Below are 22,394 nucleotides of genomic sequence, written 5' to 3'. Positions count from 1 at the left end.
AAAATGAATAAATATGTCAATTCAAATACCTTAACAGAAGCAAAAATACACTGATTCTTTCATTTCCTAACATTTGATTGTCCAACTACAACACAAATATATAGGACTGCTGATTAATGATATAGCCCCATTAACGCTTTACGTTTGTTTGAAACAAGTGATTATATGTTTCGGACTATGTCAAAAAGTTGTGGTCAAACAATTATTGATTGCCTTTTATCTTTTATCTTTTGCAGAGGCAGCTTGAAGTTTTGTCATTTGCTTTTCCTTCTATTTGCAACAAAGAAAGAAACCCAAAATTACCCAAAAGAAATAACCACTGCAATCAGTACTTGGAAACTAAAAAGCTCTGCACTAAGATGTTGCTGTGACAAAATCCAGAGATAACAACCTATAGCTACACATATAATCCTTCACTACAGGATAAGAGGTTAAACATGCGAAGGGAGCTTCATATCCAAGCCAAAAAATAAAGATCCTGGTACAATGAACACAACTTAAAAAAAAAAAAAATTGAACCCAAAATCTTTTCAACAACAATTACCTCTCAACTGATCCAATATTTAGTAGAAAAAAGCTCACCAAACCATAAAATATACAATTATAGAGGGCAGAAAGAAACCCATGTGAAAAATAGACTAGTAGTAAATCGCATCCACAATGATTCTTGAGAAAACCCATGCCCATCAATGGGAAATCCACCAAAAATTGCTCCCCCCAATTCAAGCAAAACACATACAATTAAAATACACTAACCAGATATGCATTTCTCTCACAAAGATTGATCATGGCATCGGGAGGAAGAAAAAGGGCAGCCAGAAACAGAGAAGGGGAGAGAGAGAGAGGAAAAGAAAAATAGAAGAAAATGAGGGTTTTTGGTACATACGGTCTTCAAAGAGAAAACATTTTTCACTTACAAAAATTTGGCAATGGAGATTTGCAATCGATGGTGCTGAAGTGCAAGGGAGGGCCAACTGTTTCAGAGAGAGAAGATGTGGGATGAAGGGGAGAGCGCTGGAGCCAAGGACCGATGTGGATGTACAGTATTTCAAAAAATATAGGGATTTCCTGTACAAACCGGAAACGAAATCTGTAAAATGAGGATTGGGATGGAGATGGGTTTTTGATGAAAACCCTAAATTATTCCCCAAATTATAGGGAAGAAACCCATATGCAGAACCGAATGGGGATGCTCTTAACAATAGCATCCACGCGGTTAGCATCAGGCATGTCAATTGCATGATTTTTGGCCTCAATGATAGTTTGAACGTGCTTCCCTTTGGCCAATGCTCTTGCATATATGTGAATTAGAACCAACAAACGATAACACTCTGATATCGTCACCATCATAATTAGCATTAACAATATACTTATGACACCATTAGCCAAATCAGCTTCCATTGCCAACTCTTTTTCAGATAGCTTTAGTACAGATGTACTCCCACCTGTAACTGCGATTGGGAACATCCATAGGGGAATTATGGCTGAAAATTTGAAGGAACAAATCTTAGCACATACACCAAGCGACCGTCTAAGATTGTAAGAAACAATTCCATTTAATACTTTGGAAATATTTTCTCCCATTTGCAGAGTTCCCATTCCACAAGCAAGTTCAATCACCTCTTTCCCACTAAACACATCTCCGTGAGCACCAGCAACTCTCCAAGCCTCCTTAAGTTTGGTGCTAGGATGTCGCTCCCCTTCCTGGTCATAGAATTGATAACTCATTGACTCGTTCTACCTCCCAATCATTAGAATCTTGGGTTCCCCAGCAACATTATATACATATCCCTTCACTCCATTGCCACCAGCTCTAAACCCAACACATGGTTCGAAATACAACACAACTTGGTCTTCAGAGTTAAAAGTTCATTACGATCTTCTCCCCTAGTGAGTCAACCCAAGCCTGCCCAAGGCTTCAGTGGTTGACCTTCGTTGCCCAAGACCACACAGATGCAGCAGTGAGATACATCGACAACCCCAGCAGCACCTTTCCCATAGAAATCATTTCCTGAAGTATCCCTGCACAAATAGCAACAGGACACACAACTTTCAGTTTTGTCAAATATTTTCTTGGCTAAATAGGGGCAAAACCCTTTAATTGCAAAGGCTTCACCATAAAACCCAAAATAGCAAATGGCAGTATACAAAATGCCTTTTTTAAAGAACACATAATGCCAATTCAAATGGTTTCTGACAAGTCCACGATAAACATAGCCTACACCATCCCCAGTTGGTATATACACGTAAGATGTTGCAAACCATGCTATTTTCTAAGCAGTAGGGGCGTTGCCATCTATAAATGGGGCAGTAAGACTTATGAAAGAAGCCTCTCCACACTAACCAGTATGCGACAGATTGCAATGGACCAAAAGTGAAATGAACTCCCACACCCAGCAGTAGCAACTATCCAAACAGATAAACCCAACTTCAATAAGCCTAAAAGGATTATGGCTCCTTGCCAAGGATACAAATATTGAGGAAGCTACAAGAAGTCCAACCATAAGGGCAGAAGATAGAACACCATCTTGGAAATTGTTTAAGTTAAAATCCACCTCCCATCTATAAAATTCTAGCTCCCTTCCTTCTAGGAGCTTGTTAGAAGCCTGCCTTGCTATCACCTGACCTTCTGCTATATATGAAAAATATATATTGTAGAAATGGCAAAGGAACAACAGGACACTTTTCTATGTAATTTCGTACAAATACTTGGCATGAGAAACTCCCAGAGTGTTACTGCTAGGTTCAGGAATCACAAACCCCTGTTGTCTAAGCCACTCTAGATCTTATAAGGTTTACGCAAATGATTTGGTAAAAATCTTCTCACATATTCTGCATTATCATTCATCTATATATAATACATGAATGCTGCTATTTAAGGAATATACAATCATAACCGATATAACAACTATTTAAGGAAAGTATAGCTAAAAACAGAGTATCCCTTCAAATATATATACAAGGAGGAAATCACGTATAGACGTGATTTATGTGGATTCCCTTATACGACCCCTCAAAATGAGCGTGCCATCAGCAATGTTAATTTTGCCACTTAATGAGCTGAAGCGAGACCGAGCGAGGGGCTTTGTCAGTAGATCAGCAAGCAGGTCATCTGTATGAACATGAGCAACACGCAATTGACCATGACGAACAAAGTCACGGACAAAATGAAGATCAATGGTGATGTGTTTCATCCGGGAATGCATAACTGGATTGAGGCTTAGCTAAGTTGCACCAACATTATCACAGAGTAGAAGTGGGGGTTCACGTAACTTGATACCAAGTTCATCAAGGAGAGATTGAATCCAGGCAATGTCCGAAGCTGCAGTAGCTAGTGCCTGATACTTAGCTTTCGTAGATGAGCGAGCCACTACCTTTTGCTTCTGAGTGCGCCAGCTGATAGGATTATTTCCCAGAAAAATGATATAAGCCGTAGTAGACTTTCAATCATCAAGATCACCACCCCAGTCAGCGTCTAGAAGCCCCTAAGCACCAAAAGAAGACCAAAGTGAATGGTCTGTTTGAGATAATGTAAGAGTCGTTTAACATGTTGCCAGTGCATGACAGTTGGTTTGTGCATGAATTGAGCAAGACGATTCACTACAAAACCAAGGTCTGGGCGAGTGAGTGAGAGGTATTGAAGAGAACCAATGGTGCGTCTGTATTCCGTAGCATCACAGCTAGCCGAACCATCATCAAGCAGGAGCTTAGCAGACACAGACATGGATGTTTGAACTTCCTTTGCACCATCCATCTTCAACTTGGTAAGGAGATCATGAACATAACAGTTTTGAGAAAGAAAGAGACCTTGCTAAACCAGAATGACTTCTACTCCAAGAAAGTAGTGCAGATCACTTAGTTCCTTCAGTGAAAATTTATCACCTAAAGACTGAACAACATGCTGCAAGAATCGGCTGTTATTACCGGTGAGAATTAAATCGTCAACATACACCAATACGTAGAAGAGGATCCCATCCTGATTGTAAATGAACAAGGAACTATCGGATTTGGAATTAAAGAACCCCAACGCAAGAAGACCAGAGCATAGTGCATTGAACCAGGCCCTAGGCACCTGCTTAAGACCATAAATAGATTTCTGAAGTGAACAAACATGATGAGGATGAGACTGATCAACGAAGCCTGCAGGTTGCTGCATAAATACTTGCTCAGTTAACTGACCATGCAGGAACGCGCTATTGACATCAATTTGCTTGAATGGCCAGTTGTTGGACAATGCAAGTGATAGAATAAGTCGAATGGTGGTCGGTTTTATAAGGGGACTGAAGGTCTCGGTATAATTGACACCCGGGCGCTGATTGAACCCTTTAGCAACCAGGCATGCCTTAAACCGATCCACGGTACCATCAGGATGACGCTTAATCCGAAACACCCATTTACAGCTAATTAAATTAGAGGCAGAGGACTTAGGGACCAGGTGCCATGTGAAACTAAGGCAGTGAATTCATCTGCCATAGCCTTACACCAGCAGGATCCTTGAGTGCCTGAGATACACAAGTCGATTCCAATGATGATGCAATAGGATGCTTGGTAGTAACGGAAAGTTGCTTAGGATAGAAAATATTATTTTGAGCCCGAGTAACCATTGGATGAGTGCGGGTAGGAGGTGCAGGTGCTATGGGCAGGGGAGTCTCAGAGCTAGAGGAATTACTAGCATGAGCAGAGGAAGCCATACCTAGTGGAGGAGCCGGATTGACAGTTGTCGTAGCAGCAGGCGCAGAAGTTGTGACGGGGAGACCATCCGAGGGAACAATGCATACCGAAGGAACTGGAGACGGTGAGGAAACAACAGGACACAGTGGAGTAGCGGGCAAAGAAGCAGTAGCAGTGACTTTGTGAATGGAAAAATGTTTTCATCAAATGTAACATGACGGGAGAGATAGAGCTTACCAGTGTGAAGGTCCAGACATTTGAAAGCATGTTGAGTCAAGGAATAACCGAGAAAGACACACGGTTTGGACTTGAGTTGAAATTTATTTGTCCAATAGGGAACAAGCCAAGGGTAGCACTGACAACCAAATGCACGCAACTTATGGTAGTTGGGAACCCGTCCAAATAATGCTTCAAAGGGACTTTGACGCGAGAGTAAGAGAGTAGGAAGACGATTAATAAGATAAACCGCCGTGGCCAAAGCATATGACCAATAAGTGGAAGGAGCAGAGGCATGATGTAAAAGGGTCATACCCGTTTCGACAATATGTCGATGGCGACGTTCGACAGTACCGCTCTGCTGGGGAGTATGCGGTGCAGTGGTAAAATGGCTAATACCATGAGCAGCCAGAAGAGGCCGAAGTTTGATAAATTCACCACTGTTGTCGAAATAAAAATTTTTAATTTTTCCGGAGAATTGATTTTCAGCCATAGTGGTGAATTGAACAAAAATAGAAGACACGTCGGACTTATTTCGCATAAGATAGAACCAATAGTACTTTGTAAAATGATTAACAAGAAGTACATAATAACGGTAGCCATCAACCGAAGGAACTGGGGATGGTCCCCAAACATCGGCATACAAATATTCAAGAGGTGCATTGCTCGTAAGAGAAGTGACGCTAAATGGTAATTTATGCGACTTATTGCAATGACACGAAATACATGACACTAAGGACTTAGGAGAGGACGCAAGTAAATTTAAACTGCAAAGAAGAGATGATAAAAGTTTTGGAGTAGGGTGACCCAGCCGATAATATCATCGATCAAACGAAGCACATGTTCTAGCCAAGGTGACAGTATGAGCCTGAGGCAAGGAAGAACATAGGTCCACGAGATAAACTCCACCTTCACACTTACCGCACATGAGCACCACTCCCGTCATCCGATCCTTCACAAGATAAAAAGAGGGGTGAAATTCAACAATAACATTGTTATCATGGGTAAACTTGTGAACCGAAATCAAGTTTGTGTGAATAAGAGGCACATGCAGAGTTTCTTTTAATGTAAGAGACCGTGAAGGGGAGGAAATAGAAGTAGAACCAATGTTAGCAACTTGCAAACCTGTACCATCTCCAAGAATAACCTCATCTTGTCCATCATATTCAGAGTGAATGGAGAGATTAGCCAAATCAGACGTAATATTGTGGGAAGCAGCGGAATCAAGAAGCCATTTGCCATTTGAGGGAATCGAGGAAGTAGTGCAAATGACCGCAGGTCGAGACTGCATTTTTGCACATTGCTTAGCAGAGTGACCGGGCTGATCACAGATTTGGCACACAATAGAGGACTTCTTGGAAGGAGCTTTGTTGTAGGAATTTTGTTTGGAGCGATTCTTGTTGTTTTTAAACCTTGGATTGGATGGTTTCTGTTGAGAGGAATTAGCAGTGACAACCAGCGTTGAAGGAGTTCCATCCATACGTTTGAGGTAGTGTTCATGGCCAATTAACAGATCATGTAATTCTGCAAAAGACAATGCAGTTTCTCTGGTGCGAATAGGAGCTACCATATCTCGAAACTCAGAGCCAAGGCCATTTAGCACATATAACGTCAAATCATCATCCGAAACTGGTGCATCAATCAAGGAGAGTTCATCAGCAATTACCTTAACTGCATGAAGGAACTTAGACACCGTGCGGGAACCCCTTTGAATAAGGGTGAGGTCTTCCTTCAACTGCATAATCCGTGCCTGTGGTTTGCTAGAAAACAAGCGGGCGAGATGCTGCCAGGCATCACGGCTTGTAGCGGTCATGGCAATGAGGGGCATAACTGCTTCAGAAATAGAAGCAAAGATAGCATTTAGCAGTAACTGGTCCTATCGGCACCAGTGTGCATAGAGTGCCACAGCAAAGGTAGAAGAATCCGCAGTAGGTGGAGGAGGACACCGAAAGGTACCGTCCAAATATTTCATCAGATCATAGCCGATGAGAATAGTGAGAAAGGTTGCACGCCAGGAAGGATAATTTGAGGATGTGAGTTCGTGGGGTAATTGGCTGGAAGTGTTGATGGTAACAAGAGATAGTGTAGATTCATCATGGGACGACATGGAGTTGGAGGACGTTTCTATTCTCGTGGGAGAAGAACCTTCTGATACCATATAAGGTTTACGCAAATGATTTGGTAAAAATCTTCTCACATATTCTGCATTATCATTCATCTATATATAATACATGAATACTGCTATTTAAGGAATATACAATCATAACCGATACAACAGCTATTTAAGGAAAGTATAGCTAAAAACAGAGTATCCCTTCAAATATATATACAAGGAGGAAATCACGTATAAACTTGATTTATGTGGATTCCCTTATAGATCTTTTGAAAGACCTTCTAACTATTCCAATCCAGTTTTTTTCTGAAATAGGCGTAGGCAACGTCACTGGATTCATTGACAATGTGCTCCTTAGTGTCGAAGACGAGCTCGCTATCAACTAAATACTTGAAGTATCCATCCAAGCTAGGGTCCCATGTCGCTACTACCCTCATCATTTGATGGCAAATGACCCTCCCTTTCTCTACTATTTTCACATGATGAATCTTGGACATCGTTGACGGTGGCGTCGTTGCAAAGCTCGACATAGGCTATGAGAAGCCTCATTCTCAGTTGAGTAATACGTCGTTGCAGAACTGGATGAGATGGTGGACATCGACAATAGTGACGGTGGATATCCAGCTGCCGCTGCAACGATATCAGGCGGATGTAACATATGATACATTAAGAAAACTAGTTTAATAAGAATTATGGCATTTCTTAACACCTGAGGTGAAGTAAAGTAATGGAAGTAACATTCCTAAAACTATGGGGAAGGGGTGCTACAAAATTAACATGTAAAAACAAGAGCCATGGGTGAGTTAAGAGTTTAGCTTACATTGAGTAGAGATTCTCTGCCGGTCGAAATGTAGATCTACATGCAACAGAAAAATAATATTAGTCAAATATTCTATAATTAAAACCCAAAAAATATAATATTAGTCAAATGTTCAAAGAAATATAAAATATTTGCTAATTAATTTTTTTCAGGTCATAGGTTCAGTAGCTTGCTTTCCTAGAACAGGATGGAAGAGTAGAAAGGCTCGGCATTTAGCAATTGTGTTGGTAGCTTGTCCATAGCAATGAGCAAAACCCTCCAAGTACCTGACCCTGCGCATTCCGAACAATACCTCCCCTGCCAGACATCCCTGGGTTACCAAGCGAACCACCATCAACATTGAGTTTAGACAACTCCACTGCCGGTGGAGACCAAGCAATCAACTTCGGCACTTGCACTGCAACAGGCACAACTGGACAGTTTAGTTCCCTCAACACCACCAAGGCATGCGACCCCAAATTTGAACTTTTGCATGGAATTTGAAATGTCCAGAATAAATCCTTTGACCATCCGAATAATACCCTTTCAGTCATGTTTCATATCTTCCATACGTGCCGCACAACGAGCTCTCCAAAGAGCCCAAGAAATAAGAAGAGGAATTATACCATGAAGCCAACGAACTTTTGAGGAAGAAGAAGCACGACACCACCAAACATTTAATACCCCAGTCCATACTCGAGTTAGTGGTAATCGAATGCAAAAAACTCCCAAACCTTCCTCGGCCCCTCCCCATCACAAAGCACATGTGCTTCCAAACCAGGACATCATCCCACTCTCAAACACGCTCCCTCGCTTGGATAATTTTCTGAACCATATCATCATCAACCAGTTCCCGAAGCCAAATAGAATTCCAAACCGCCCCATCACATAAATTTCGAACCTGCAACTTGGAATCGCCCACTATTGGTGTAATACCCAGAACCCAAGCCCAGACCAGATGGAAGCCTAGCCTTCAACAGAAATCGACGCCGTTTTGGGTAAGCTTCCCCCCTTTTAAAAATTTTTCTTGACCCGTCGGTTACTTCTCTTATATCTTCCCTTTCAGTTTTTTTTTTTTACACCTCCGAATCCCTCTCCACCCCGAGTTCCACCTCCCCACGCCTCTACAGTTGTTTTCTCCCTTCAGATTTTTCTATCAACTAACTCTATCTATCCACAACTCTCATGCTCTCGTTTTTCTCTCTCTCAGAGTCTCTCCCATTCACTGCAAACCGCCAGTCAGCCATCCTTTCATTTTTTTTTTCTTCCATCTAAGGTTTTCCAATTTTCTGGCCTATACATTGATGCACTTTTATATTTTCTTCTTCTGCATAGAAACTACCGCCGCACACACTTCCTCCTCGACATCGCCGCTTGCATAGAAAGTGCCGTCGTGCACCTCTCAGCCAGCCCTTCTCCAAATGCACAGCAACCTTCCATTTGTAGAAACACATCCCGTGAGCCACCTCAACCTTGGCAGCAACCACAACACAGACTTAAGCCCCACGTTCAAGCAACAACCATCTTCATTGGCACCCAACCAACTCGTGAGTCACCAACCCGCGAGTCACCAACCCGCTGCCCCTCTCCTCTCCCTCCTTCATAAACTATCACTACCCCGATTTCACCACGTGAAACGCCGAGCACACGGCTTGCATGGCAAGAAATCAACCATCGAAGAAGCCCCTGTTTTTTACCCCCCCGAAACAGAGGAAGTAGTCTTCCCCGCCGTGGGCCTCAAGCCAGCCACCCCACACCGCCAGTCTCCTCCACGCCATCGCCACCTGCACGAAGAGCGTCGCTGGGCACTACACGTCACTCGAGGTCTGCCGTTTTCCTCACGGTAAGCCAGGGGCACCCTCTCGGCTTACTCTCTCACGCCGTCTCTCTCGTTCTCGCTCATCATCACCTACTCTCTCTCAGATATCTCTCTCTCTCTGTGTTTTCAGCAGCCCGGTGTCCATTGCATGCCATCCTTCTTCCTCTTGGCGTTGCTTTGTTTATGGTCTTGTATTTTTTTAGTGTAAGCTTCTTACGCGCCCTCTGTTCCCTTCGTGTATTATTTCTGAAGTGTAGTGTAATTTTGTTTTTAAGTGTTAACCTATCTTTTGCAAGAGAAGTTTGTTTTATGAATATTTGTTGGTTCAGTTTCTTCTTTGTGCTTGTTTTAAGTAGAACCTATTTTATGATGGCCTTGTTTAGGTCTCAAATTATTTGAAGTATCTATTTACAACTTGATTTCACAGAAAACATTAAGGTATCTTCATTACATTATTTAGTATTAATTTTACAAGTTGATTTTAGTAGTATTTTTAATTAAGAAGTTTTAATTGCATTAGGTATTATTAGACTTCTTGTAAAGTTGAATAATTACGTTAATTCTAAGAAAATGAACCTATTTTAAGAGAGAAGGTTTTCACGACCTATTTATGGGAGCTTACAGTGATCAAGTATTATATATATATATATGTTGTTAGTATTTTAAACAAGTGTATTTATTGACTTTCATGATTAACTGAATATTTTTTTGGTTATCTTTTTCGGTATGAATTCGATTAAGTGGATATTGATGGATTTGGAGAATGATGGTATGTTAGAAATTATGAGAATTTTAGGCTTTGATGTATTAAAATAGGTATTTTATGTGTAAATACGACATATTTATTCAATTGGAGATTTATTCAAATGACATGAATTTTCTATAGGTGATTATTGATGTTCTTTTGCCACTATTGTGAGAAATTCAAAGAGGCTAAGAAGTACAGGTAACCGGGGTTCCTATGCTAGATTTGCATAAAAAAGAAATGAAATGAGGTTGGTTTGTAAAAATGTGCATGTTGTGTTTTGAAAAGAAAACGTGAAAACAACCTCAGATATATGTTCTGCATTCACTCATGAAATCTATATGAAAGAGAAAATGTTTTTTGGCATGAAAAGTGTAGACATGAGCAATATTTGACATGTTCTAAAATGTGAAAAGAGCGAATATGATATTTGATAATTTTGTTCATGTGATATGAAATGTTTTGGATATGTTATTGATCATTTGAAAATGACATGAATGTGTTTTGCATGTAATTTGATATGATATGAATATGAAAAACCTTTGGCATACTTATCTGTTATTATTCTGATTCTGAATATGGTTTTGATATGATGATACTGGTTCACGTGATATGTTTGGTACCAACATGATATGATATGAGTGCAACCACTTTGGAAATAAAGTGGTCTTTTATGTGTTCTCTTCTATGTGCACACTCGGGGCTCCGAGATTGAAAAATGGAAAGTTTCATAATATGATACTGTTTGGTTTGGCCACCGAGGATAGCACAACCCTACCAGGGGTTAAACATGGTATATGATATGATACGATGCGATATGATATGATATGATATGATATGATATGATGAGAATGTTCAGTTATGTTATGCCAAATTGTTTTTAAATATAATCAGTTGCTTTTCTTTTCTTTTTTTGATAGGAAAGTCATTTTCATTCATAATAAAAAATAGAATTACAATGCTAAATCAGTCCATTGGACTTGCTCAATAATAGGGGGAACATACTCCCACCAAACAATTGTATCAGTTACTGATCTTGCAAACCTTGCTATGCTATGTGCTGATTCATTTGCCTCCCTATTGACATGCACAATCGAGCAACCTGGTATTCTAGTCTGCAGCTGCTTTATATCTGTCACAACATTTCCAAACATAGCATTGGCTAGCACAGGTTTTGATAGCTCTTGAGCTAAAATCAACGAATCTGTCTCAATGGTTTGAGCTTGCAAACCAAGAGGGATACAAAATTGTAATCCTCTGAGTATAGCTATTAGTTCAATCTCTAGAGGCTCCATCACTGCTGCCTCCTTTTTACTTACAACCATTATCACATTTCCTTCCCAATCTCCGAGAATAAGACCAACCTTTGCACTACCATCAGCATGAAACATTGCTCAATCCACATTAAGCTTTGTGGTCCCTTGTGGAGGCAATTGCCACTTGGTCACTCTCTTAAGACCATTATAACTCGTGCCTTTAATTGCCTTAAAAGCCTTAAGCAAGCAAAGAGCATGGTTGACTACCTTTGCTGATTCCAATTGTTTTTCCTCAAGCACCCACTGATTTCTTCTATACTAGCATGCCCAAGCTATCATAAATAAACGCTCCAGCTCTTCTTGCCTATGGTTACCTTGTACTCGAGCTACCATTTCTCTAAAATCCTCATGTGGTCCTGCATTCATGACTTGAGGAAACTGTTGATCCCAGATTTCAGTAAGCATCTGACATTGTTTAAGAGCATGTGCAGTGTTTTCACTACCTGCAGAACACAATTGACAGGTGACATCTTCAACTATCTTTCTCCTTTTCAAGTTGCATCTGGTTGGAAGGGCTTCAATGCAAGCTCTCCATGCAAAAATCTTAACCTTCTGGGGCACTTTCATCCTCCAAATGGCCTTCCATAGCTTTTTATCTGCTCTACCCCTAGAGCTTTCTCCCTCTGTTGGTGCTGTGGCCAAGCTTTTGAAAAATTTGTAGGCACTCTTAACACTAAAGCAACAATTCCTCTCCATGTCCCATATTAACTTATCCTCATGGTTTTCTGAATTGAGAATAATTTTTAGAATTGCATCAGTAGGTTCAGGAGCCAACAACCTTCTGACCTTGCTTATATCCCACCACCCTGAATTTTGATCAATTAAAACCTCTACTTTTTGGTCATCTTCTGTTAATCCAGCCGCTGTCTGTTGTAAGCTTTTGAAACCAGGCACCCAATAGTAATCTCATGGCCTTATCATTCTTCCGTTCCCAACCCCCCACCTGCAACCTTGTAGAAGCTTTTCTTTCACTGACCATATACCCCTCCACACAAAGGATGGATTGTGACCAAGATTTGCATTCTGAAAATTCGAGTTTGGGAATTCTCTAGCCTTGAAAATTTTGTGAAGCAGGCTTTCCTCATTCTGCATAATTCTCCATCCTTGTTTTGCAAGTAAAGCCTCATTGAAGATCCTTAAATCTCTAAATCCCATTCCCCCATCACCTTTAGTCTCACACAGCCTCTTCCAACTCACCCAGTGTATCTTTCTCTCTTCCTTTTTCTGTCCCCACCAAAACTTGGCCATCATTTGTTCTATTTCATGACACAAAGAGCTGGGCAGCTTAAAGCAGGACATAGCATATGTTGGAATAGCTAAAGCCACTGCCTTTATTAAAACTTCTTTTCCCCCTTGAGATCAGAGCTTTTCCTTCCATTGCTGTAACTTGGACCATAGTTTGTGCTTAATGTCAGAAAAAGCCTTTCTTTTATCTTTTCCTATCATTGATGGTAGGCCTAGATATTTGTCATAATTCTGGTATACTTGAACTCCCCACAAAGATAGGACTTGTTGCTGAACTTCTGATTGGACATAGTTACTGAAAACCATTACAGTCTTTCCTTTATTGATTCTTTGACCTGATGCATTCTCATAAACTTCAAGGATTCTTTGTAACTCCATGTTCTCTTGAAGAGTGGCCTTGCAAAATAGAATGCTATCATCTGCAAATAGCAATTGATTCACCACAGGAGCCCTTCTGCACACACGAATGCCTGAAATCTGATTTCTGGAGCTTGCTTCAGTCAAAAGAGATATTAGTCCCTCAGTTCCCAATAAGAAAAGATAGGGAGATAGTGGATCTCCCTGTCTGATCCCACGAGAAGGATAAATAGGGCCAACTGGTTCCCCATTAATGAGAATGGAAAAAGAGACTGTTTTGACACAAAGCATGACTAAATGGATCCATCTATGAGCAAATCCCATATGTTTCATAACAGCCTCCAAATAATGTCATTCAAGCCTGTCATAAGCTTTGCTTATATCTAACTTGATGGACATGTATCCCTCTTTACCAGCTCTTTTTCTTCTTAAAAAATAAGCTACAAGAATATTATCAGAAATGACTCGACCCAGTACAAATGCACTTTGAGAGTTGGATATAACATGAGGAAGGACTTGTTTCAGCTTATTAGACATGACCTTGGAAATCAATTTATAAATGACATTACATAGGCTTATGGGACAATACTGGGATACTGACTCAGGCTTTTTAGTTTTAGGGATAAGAACAATAAAGGTATGATTTAACTCAGCAGGAAATTGACCCTCATTAAGAGCATGTAACACAGCTTTTGTCACAAACTTTCCTACAATATGCCAGTATTTTTTATAGAAAATAGGAGCCATACCATCGGGTCCAGGAGCTTTGGTAGGATCCATTTGTTGCAGTGCAGTCTGTACTTCATCTTCAGAATAGGCCTTTGTGAGATCTTCATTCATTGCTACTGTTACCCTGCCTTGTAGAGAAGATAATAAATTGTTGCTGGTTGACAAGCCACTTGATGTAAACATCTCTTCAAAATACTTCATTATCAACTCATCCCTTTGCTCATTTTCTTGTCATTCTCCATGTTCATCCTTTAGCCTTGTGATTGTATTCTTCTTTTTCCTTTGACTTTCTTTACTGTGGAAATACTTAGTATTTTGATCTCCCCCTTTTAACCATAGTTCTTTTGATCTCTGCCTCCAAAGTATTTCCTACCTCTCAAGCCATATTTGTACTTCCTCTCTTGTTTGCTATACTGCTGCTCTATGAAAAGATTGAAACGTCGCTCTGTTTTCTTGATAATATGTTTTGAGATTTGCATATGAAAATGAAATATTTCTATTTTCTGCATATGAAACTTTATGAAATGGCTCATGTTGTACACACTAGTATATGTGTTTTGCTTATTGAGTTGTTGATAATTCACCCCTTGTCTCCATAATATTTTTCTGATGATTTTAGATATTTCAACTGAGAATCAGATTATGAAGCATTGGATGAAATGATTTAAGAATGGTGATTTAAGTTTACAGAGTTTATGTGTAGTGGCAAAATTTATTAAGAAGTTTTATTGTGTTTTGAAGACTTAGCATTGTGGGAAATTTATTATATTGAGGAAATTAGTTTGAATCACAATTTCTTTATGATATTGAGAATTTGGAGTCTATAACTATATTGCTGAAATGTGGGTTTAAGTGATAGGAAGTAACTCTCTGACCCCTGTGGGACCAAGGCGTTACAATTGGTAACCAATCTGCAATAGGCCCATCTCCAAGCCAATTATCATACCAAAAATTCAAGGAACTCTCTCAGACCAGCCATCTTGAATGCCTTAACATGAAAGGCAAAACTTGCAAAACCTCTTTTTAGAAATGAGATCCCCTTGACACCGCCACAACTGAAGCATTATGATCATTTCTCACATATTTTGAAGAGAAAAAATTTTACCAAAGAGATCCACCAATATGCAATTTCCAGGCAAACTTCATGAACAAAGATTGTTGAACCTCTACAAGATCCCGAATCCCAAGGCCTCCCTCCTCAACTGGCAAACAAATACTACGCCAGGAAATCCATTTACGTTTCTCAATCTCCACTCTCGATCCCCACAGCCAATTTGAAAAAATTGACTTAAGCTTTACAAAAACTCCTTTAGGCAAATTCATCACAGACAACAAATGAAACGGCATGCTATTAAGCACATATTTAATAAGAATAATCTTACCGCCAAACGAGAGCAACGTGCTCTTCCAACTAGCCAACTTCTTTTGTACTCTCGCCAACAAAGGGTCAAACAAGTGCAAAGTCATCCTCCCTACGTGCAACAACATACCCAAATAAACACAACCTTCCACAAACCCCGAAATATGCTTCAGTTGTGCCTTCCAATCAAAAGATATATTTGAGGAGAAAAAAATAGAAGACTTATGGACTCACAAGCTATCTCAATAAGCTTTCATACTCACGAATCACTCCCATCAAATCTGAATAGAAGCCTTTATACTATTTGTAAAAATCAAAAGATCATCAGCATACAACAAATGAGAAATCTGAACACCCCCATTTGGTTTTTTTTTTTTTTTAAGAAAGAGGTGGCACTCCAGTTTTATTAATTACCCTCATTTATGGCGGAGAAAAATCATGGTAACATGCAGGATACTTGGCAGGATATGCAAAACATGGAAGGTTATTGACACTGTAGGCAGGTCTCAAGATAATACAGTTATACATAGAAGGTTATCGAAGAGACTAAAAGCTTTCATTTGAAAAGGACACCATGACTAGAGGTTGCTGGTATGCAAAACATCTTGTTGCAACTACTGTGTCCATTTATTTTTAATGATGAGATCAAAGTCCACTTATGTACTTTTTTTGAGATCCTAGACTTTTCTTGAACTCCTAGCAACTATCAACAAAACCTACATCCTGACTTGACTTAACAGTATTATCAATAGAACCTAGATCCATCACAACTAAATCCCCTTGGTGGCTTAAACAAGATCCCAGGGAAGCCACCAAAGAAATTTGGCAACAATTGACTCTACACTAACGAGTGAATTGAAAAAAAAAAGTATAGAAGTGTTTAGATTATAAGGCGGCTAAGGCTTGTGTTCAATAAGATAGTTGGTTTAATGATCTTGATCTTTTTTGGCTAAGCTTGTCAAATATGAGTTGTTTGCCTTCAATAAGTTTGTTGTTTCTCAGGCAGCAAGGTGGTATTATAGTTGTAAGTCCTAGCAAAACTAGCATCTCATACATTCGCAAGGTAATTAAGTGCCTCATCATAGCCTGTCCCCTTTCTCTTTTGTCATATATTTGTTATTGATCAATGGCTTCATTTTTTCCCTAACACACAAAAAAGTTAATGTGTATATTTTTACATTTATTGTGACCGTATTTAAATATCTTTTCTTATACAACTAAGATTGAAGAGGAGTATCGAAAGACTCCACTCAAGGCTTTAAAGTTTTGAGCTTTTATACTAGGTACTACTCTAACTAGATGTAAAATGTGTTTATTTCTTTTTTAGTAGGACAAAGAAACTGGGGATGATCCTGATATCAAAGATATTCTGAAAACTTGTTATTCATGAAGAAGAAATGATGAATCTGCTAAAATTCTCTATGAGATTTTACTTAATTCACTTCTACATTATATTTGCACACTTATCTCATACAAACACACCGGCCCCATTCTATTTCAATTTTCAGCCGCTTCCAACCATGAAAAGTGAGTACTTTAGGTTTATGGGGTGATTTAGCCGAATGATTACAAATAATATTTTTCTTGAAAAAAGACTGAGAAATGTAAACGACACATTGACAACACACAAAACACCCTAACAATAAGCAAATCCTGATCCAGCCATATATGTTGCTTGTTTCCTCAATTGCGGGAGTAAAACCGTAGTCAAGGGTATGACATTCGGCTTTTTACGAGAGAGAAATTCTTGTGACACACATTTCATTGTAGGCCGAGACTTTGGCTGAGTGTGAAGGCATGCAAATGCTACTGTAGCAACGAGCAAAATATCCTGTCCAATTAGACGATTTGGAGGTGGCAAGCGCTGGTCTAATATTTCATTTAGCATCATGTTTTGAGATGATGATGATGATAATGAGGATAAGAGTTCTCCTGGATGCCTTCCCATTAGTACTTCTAGTGCCACCACTCCAAAGCTATATACATCACATTTTTCAGTAACTGTCATTGTGTATGCAAACTCTGTAGATGAAGAAAAAAATGATGAGAACAACTAAATAAGGTCAAAGCCTTTTAAAATGAGTGTTTGCAATTGAGCAGGATTCCATACAAACAATAATGATCAGTAATATTTTTTGAGCCATTTGTTCAACATGACTTCTTGTATTAATCTTGGAATTTATAGGTGGCACTGAAAAGAACCGAATATATCTATATTTATTAATTTTATTTAAACTATATGCTCTATATAACCTTCAAAGCATAAATTTTTACTCATATGAAGCCACGCCCTCAAGTTCTCAACCACTCCACTATAAATATAGTTTGGATTTAGAAATTGAAAGTAATATATCTAATTAAATATATTGTTTTTTTAGGAAGTAATATTATTAAATGAAAATGGCATATTGTTTAAATATCTAATTTCTATTTGTAATGTGACGTCAGCACTCCAATTATATTATTATATAAAAATGAAATAATATAGAATTCAATTAAGCTTATTAAATGAACAGTAATACCTTGACTTAATTTGATAATTCTAATTTAACAGTAAAATATTGAATGAAGAATAATATTTAATCAAGTTAGCGATAATATAAATCTTTAGTTTTTAAAATATAAGTCTTTTAAAGAGAAAGACTACAAAGATGTGACAACTTCATTATATAATATTCTGATAAGTAAACAAAGTTCACAAAAATGATGAGTTCTAGCGTCAACTATTTATTTTTTAATTTTTCTACGTAGAGGATATAATTTGAATCTAAAAAATTTATAAATTTGAAAAAAAAAATTAAATCATGAAACTTCGATTATGGGAAGCTACTATTTATATTATTATATTATTGCTAATTGCATACTATTCGTATATAGTCTCATTATCCACTCTCCAAATGTATTATTATTAAATAATATATGCCATTATGCTAAACATTTAAATGAAGAACAAATATATCTAATTAAATTTATAATTTAAGATTATTCGGCTTTTAGATTATATTACACATCTTTTTAGTTTTATCAACTTAATATCCTTTTAGCTTAATTGGTGATAACGATTCATAAATTGTAAATTTGACAAAGAAAAAAATAGTAAAGAAAAATAATCTTAAAAAATGTTTAGATACATGACAAATAGAATAATTATATTCAATATTTTTAATTAAATAATTTAAATGACATTTTTGGAGTATAAATAACCAATTAACAATTTACCTGGAGCAATATAACCATAAGTGCCAGCAACCAATGTTTGATTGGAGGAGTCAGGATCAAGGAGTTTAGCTGTTCCAAAGTCAGAAATAAAAGCTTGGAACTCGGAGTTCAGCAAAATGTTGTTGGATGATATATCTCTATGAACAATTGATGGGATGCATTCATGATGCATGTAAGATAAGGCGTGTGCTGTGCCCTTGATGATGTTTACCCTCTTGCTCCAATCGAGTTCCATAGCTTCATCAACATTTCTTAGGACACAAAATAGGCTTCCCCTTTCCATGTACTCATAAATTAAAAATCTGCATCCTTTATGTACACAGAACCCATGCAGTTTCACAATATTTCGATGTCGAATCTCTGTTAACACCCTCACCTCATTTATAAAACTCCTAAAGAAAACTGGATTCTCAGCCTCTCTTTGATGAAGTTTCTTTAAGGCAACCACATTTTCGCTTGGTAATTTTGCTTTGTAAACGCTACCATAACCACCAGTTCCAATGCAATATCTGATGTCAAAATCCTCGGTTGCTTCAATGATGTCTTCATATGCAATATGTCCGTCATAATTCCATATCGAGAATATGTTTCCATTCTTAGATTTTCTTAACTCAAGTTGATTTTCTTTGAACACACAACGAGAAAAGAGAATACCCCCAATAACACAGAATCCGAGGAAAGTGGTGATGGGAGCAAAAATTTCTATTTTGGTTGCGATTGATTTTTTCCTTTTGGGACATGGAGGAAAAATCTTGAATTGACCACATAAATCCATATTGCCAATTAATGTGTGGGATTTATGATGCTTATCAAACCCGTCTGGAATTTGACCCTTCAAAGAATTGTGTGACAAGTTGATTTCTTTTATTTTAATGAGAGAAGGGGGGATATGGCCTGTAAGATTATTGTAGCTAAGATCCAGACTCAAGAGACGGCCTACTGCAGCAGTCCCTAGTGCAACAGGTATATCTCCGCTTAAAAAGTTGTGACTAAGGTTAACATGTTTCACCCAATAAAGGTTATGCTCGTGATAAGGAATGCTGCCAGTTAAGTAGTTTATACTAAGGTCTAAATATTCCAAATAAGTTAAATTATCCCAGATGAAAGGGATTGGACCGACAAGCATGTTCGAATGAAGGTATAAAGTGGTCAGATTTTCCAGCATCCCTATTTCGGGAGGAATTGATCCATTGATTTTATTTTGACTAAGGTCCAAATATTCCAAATTAGTTAAATGACCCAGAGTGGTAGGGATTGGACTGATGAGTAAGTTCGAAGAAAGGGATAAAAAGATAAGATTTTTCAGCATTCCTATTTCAGGGGGAATGGATCCATTGATTTTATTTCCATCAAGGTACAACTTTTCCAAATTAGTTAAATGACCAATTGTGGAAGGGATTGGATCGACGAGCATGTTCGAATCAAGGTATAAAGTAGTCAGATTTTTCAGCATCCCTATTTCGGAAGGAATGGATCCATTGATTTTATTCTGACTAAGGTATAACCGTTTCAAATTAGTTAAGTGACCCAGAGTGGTAGGAATTGGACCGACGAGCATGTTTGAAGAAAGGTATAAAATGGTCAAATTTTTCAGCATCCATATTTCAGGGGGAATGGATCCATTGATTTTATTTCCATCAAGGTATAAATTTCTCAAATTAGTTAAATGACCAATTGTGGAAGGGATTGGACCGACTAGCATATTTAATGAAAGGGATAAAAATGTAAGATTTTTCAGCATCCCTATTTCGGAAGGAATGGATCCATTGATTTTATTTTCATCAAGGTAGACAAATTCCAAATTAGTTAAATGAACTAGAGTGGTAGGGAGTGGACCAACGAGCATGTTTGAATAAAGATATAAACTGGTCAGATTTTTTAACATCCCTATCTCAAGTGGAATATGCCCATGAAGGTTGTTTCCACTAAGATTAAGACTTACTAAATCTGGGAAGAAAGAGAAGTTGAGTTTTAACTGACCTCCAAAACCATTATAAGATCTATCGATGCTTGTGACGCTTCCACCAGCATTGCAAGTAATACCATCCCAGTCGCAAGCACTTGAAATATTGCTACTGGATGGCCACCACCCAGTCTCCTGCAAAGCCTTGGCTTGTTCAAGTTGAAGGTCAGATATTGATCCAGATGCTGCAACATTAACAAGCTGATGAAGTGCATAATCCAAATAGTTTCCGCATAAAAGGATCCAGATAGCCCATGCTACTATCGGTACATTGGAAATGGAAAGGGAGGAGGCGGCCATTTTTATGAGTAATGACCGATTAGTACTATATATGTTCATGACGATTAATCTAGACGTACACTAGTTTTATATATAAGAAAAGATACTGAAGACTGATATAATTGAATTGAATGAATCATCCTGGAAATTTCCTTTTGAAAGCCAATACAGTTATATATTAATTTCCTAGAAATGGACCCTCAAGACTTGTGTATATTAATTAATGCATGCGACGACTCATTGACTTGTGTATATGAAAAGATTGGGCAAGAAACAGAGCCTCGACGTATTATTTGGTCTTTACTTTTTAGTTCTGATCAATCACTTGTCAAGAAGAAAAGAATTCTGCACTGACCCATTCCGTTAAAGACTTCTATGGAAAATAAATGAAAGTAAGATATATTAAAAAGAAAGTAAATAAAATAAAATAATAAGGTTTAGGTGACTCACGTTTGTTTGATTGTTTTCAGCGGGTATCCTTTTTCTCTTTCTTTTCTCCTTTGATCCTTTATCTACGCCTTGCCTTTCCGTGTATCTTTTCTTTATTTTGGATTCTTTCGCCCGACAGCATCTCACCAAAGCCTCCACTCATTCTCACCAAGTCTCCCACTCATTATTTCTCAACTACACCAACTCTGTCTTCTTCTCGCCCTTTTCGTTTCTTTTATTTTTATCTCCTTCACGGATGATCAACTGTTTTACACAACTCAAGTCTCTCTGCCTTCTTACGTCGAATACCACTGTCCAGCAAAACACGTCTTCTCCTTCACTTTTACAGAAAATATATTTAAAGGATTATGTATAAGATTATTATTTTGAAAGCTTTAGTTATTCTGCTATTTACTTTTAACCATGCATATTTGAGCTGAAAGTGAAACCAAACATGTATATATATGATTACGAAACAGATATTTAATTTTTTTATTTATTTTTATAAAAAAGATGAAGCACTATCCACAACTTCGAATGGTTGTCTGCTGGGAAGTCATTCTTCAAGTCTTTGTCAACTGGAGATGAATAACACCACCGACGATATCAACATCACCAACTATATATTGTCGGTGTAATAAATTACACTAAATTCTCCACCAACTATCGTCAGTGTAATTTATTATCTTACTTGGAGATGAATAACACCACCGACGATATCAACATCACCAACATATATAGCTTTTATTAATTGATTTCCTAAAAATTGACGACTCATTGACTAATATTCATGTATTAATTGTATAGTTTTTAATTATTTTATATTTTAAACTTTGTGAGTATTAATTTCAATGAAATACATTTAAAATGAAAGATTTTATGTATATTTTATATCATTTTCCTATAAAAGTTTTATGACGGTATAGGATGGATAGTGAATGATTTGTAATTTTATAACTCCAATTAAATTGATTAAGTTGTAGTAATATTATTTTGTTAATATTTTTGTGTCAATAATATATTCATATAACCAATAATAAGATTTAATTAGTTGAGAAGATTGGACAAGAAACGTCATAGACGATTGGAAAAATTATTGCTCGACGTATTGTTTGGTCTGGAGCTAGGGATCAA

General features: G+C 38.0%; 3 protein-coding genes across 4 annotated transcripts; all 3 read right to left on the bottom strand.

Moving 5' to 3' along the window:
• Positions 1–1,152: 1,152 nt before the first annotated feature.
• LOC122277056 (methylmalonate-semialdehyde dehydrogenase [acylating], mitochondrial-like) lies at positions 1,153–1,728 on the bottom strand. Its single transcript, XM_043086937.1, has one exon. It carries the CDS (start codon positions 1,726–1,728, stop codon positions 1,153–1,155), a length of 576 nt encoding a protein of 191 aa, XP_042942871.1.
• A 5,346-nt stretch (positions 1,729–7,074) lies between these two features.
• Positions 7,075–9,339, bottom strand: LOC122276451. The gene is made up of 3 exons (XM_043086181.1): positions 7,998–9,339; positions 7,821–7,856; positions 7,075–7,630 (listed from the first exon to the last, which is right to left on the bottom strand). The coding sequence occupies exons 1-3, from the start codon at positions 8,158–8,160 to the stop codon at positions 7,476–7,478; spliced, it is 354 nt and encodes a 117-aa protein (XP_042942115.1). The 5' UTR covers positions 8,161–9,339; the 3' UTR covers positions 7,075–7,475.
• A 7,384-nt stretch (positions 9,340–16,723) lies between these two features.
• Positions 16,724–21,555, bottom strand: LOC122276450 (MDIS1-interacting receptor like kinase 2-like). 2 transcript variants are annotated; one of them, XM_043086180.1, is made up of 3 exons: positions 21,282–21,555; positions 18,590–20,737; positions 16,724–17,392 (listed from the first exon to the last, which is right to left on the bottom strand). In XM_043086180.1, exons 2-3 carry the CDS (start codon positions 20,472–20,474, stop codon positions 17,007–17,009), a joined length of 2,271 nt encoding a protein of 756 aa, XP_042942114.1. In that variant the 5' UTR covers positions 20,475–20,737; positions 21,282–21,555; the 3' UTR covers positions 16,724–17,006. The 2 variants fall into 2 exon arrangements, with proteins under 2 accessions (XP_042942114.1, XP_042942113.1); XM_043086179.1 differs by lacking the exon at positions 21,282–21,555 and having other exon boundaries at positions 18,590–21,183.
• Between the last annotated feature and the right edge of the window lie 839 nt (positions 21,556–22,394).

This window comes from Carya illinoinensis, chromosome 9 (assembly GCF_018687715.1).
Source record: "Carya illinoinensis cultivar Pawnee chromosome 9, C.illinoinensisPawnee_v1, whole genome shotgun sequence".
Taxonomy (NCBI): Eukaryota; Viridiplantae; Streptophyta; class Magnoliopsida; order Fagales; family Juglandaceae; genus Carya; species Carya illinoinensis.
Note: the sequence above shows the minus strand (reverse complement) of the source record. Positions and strands in the feature narration are given on the sequence as shown.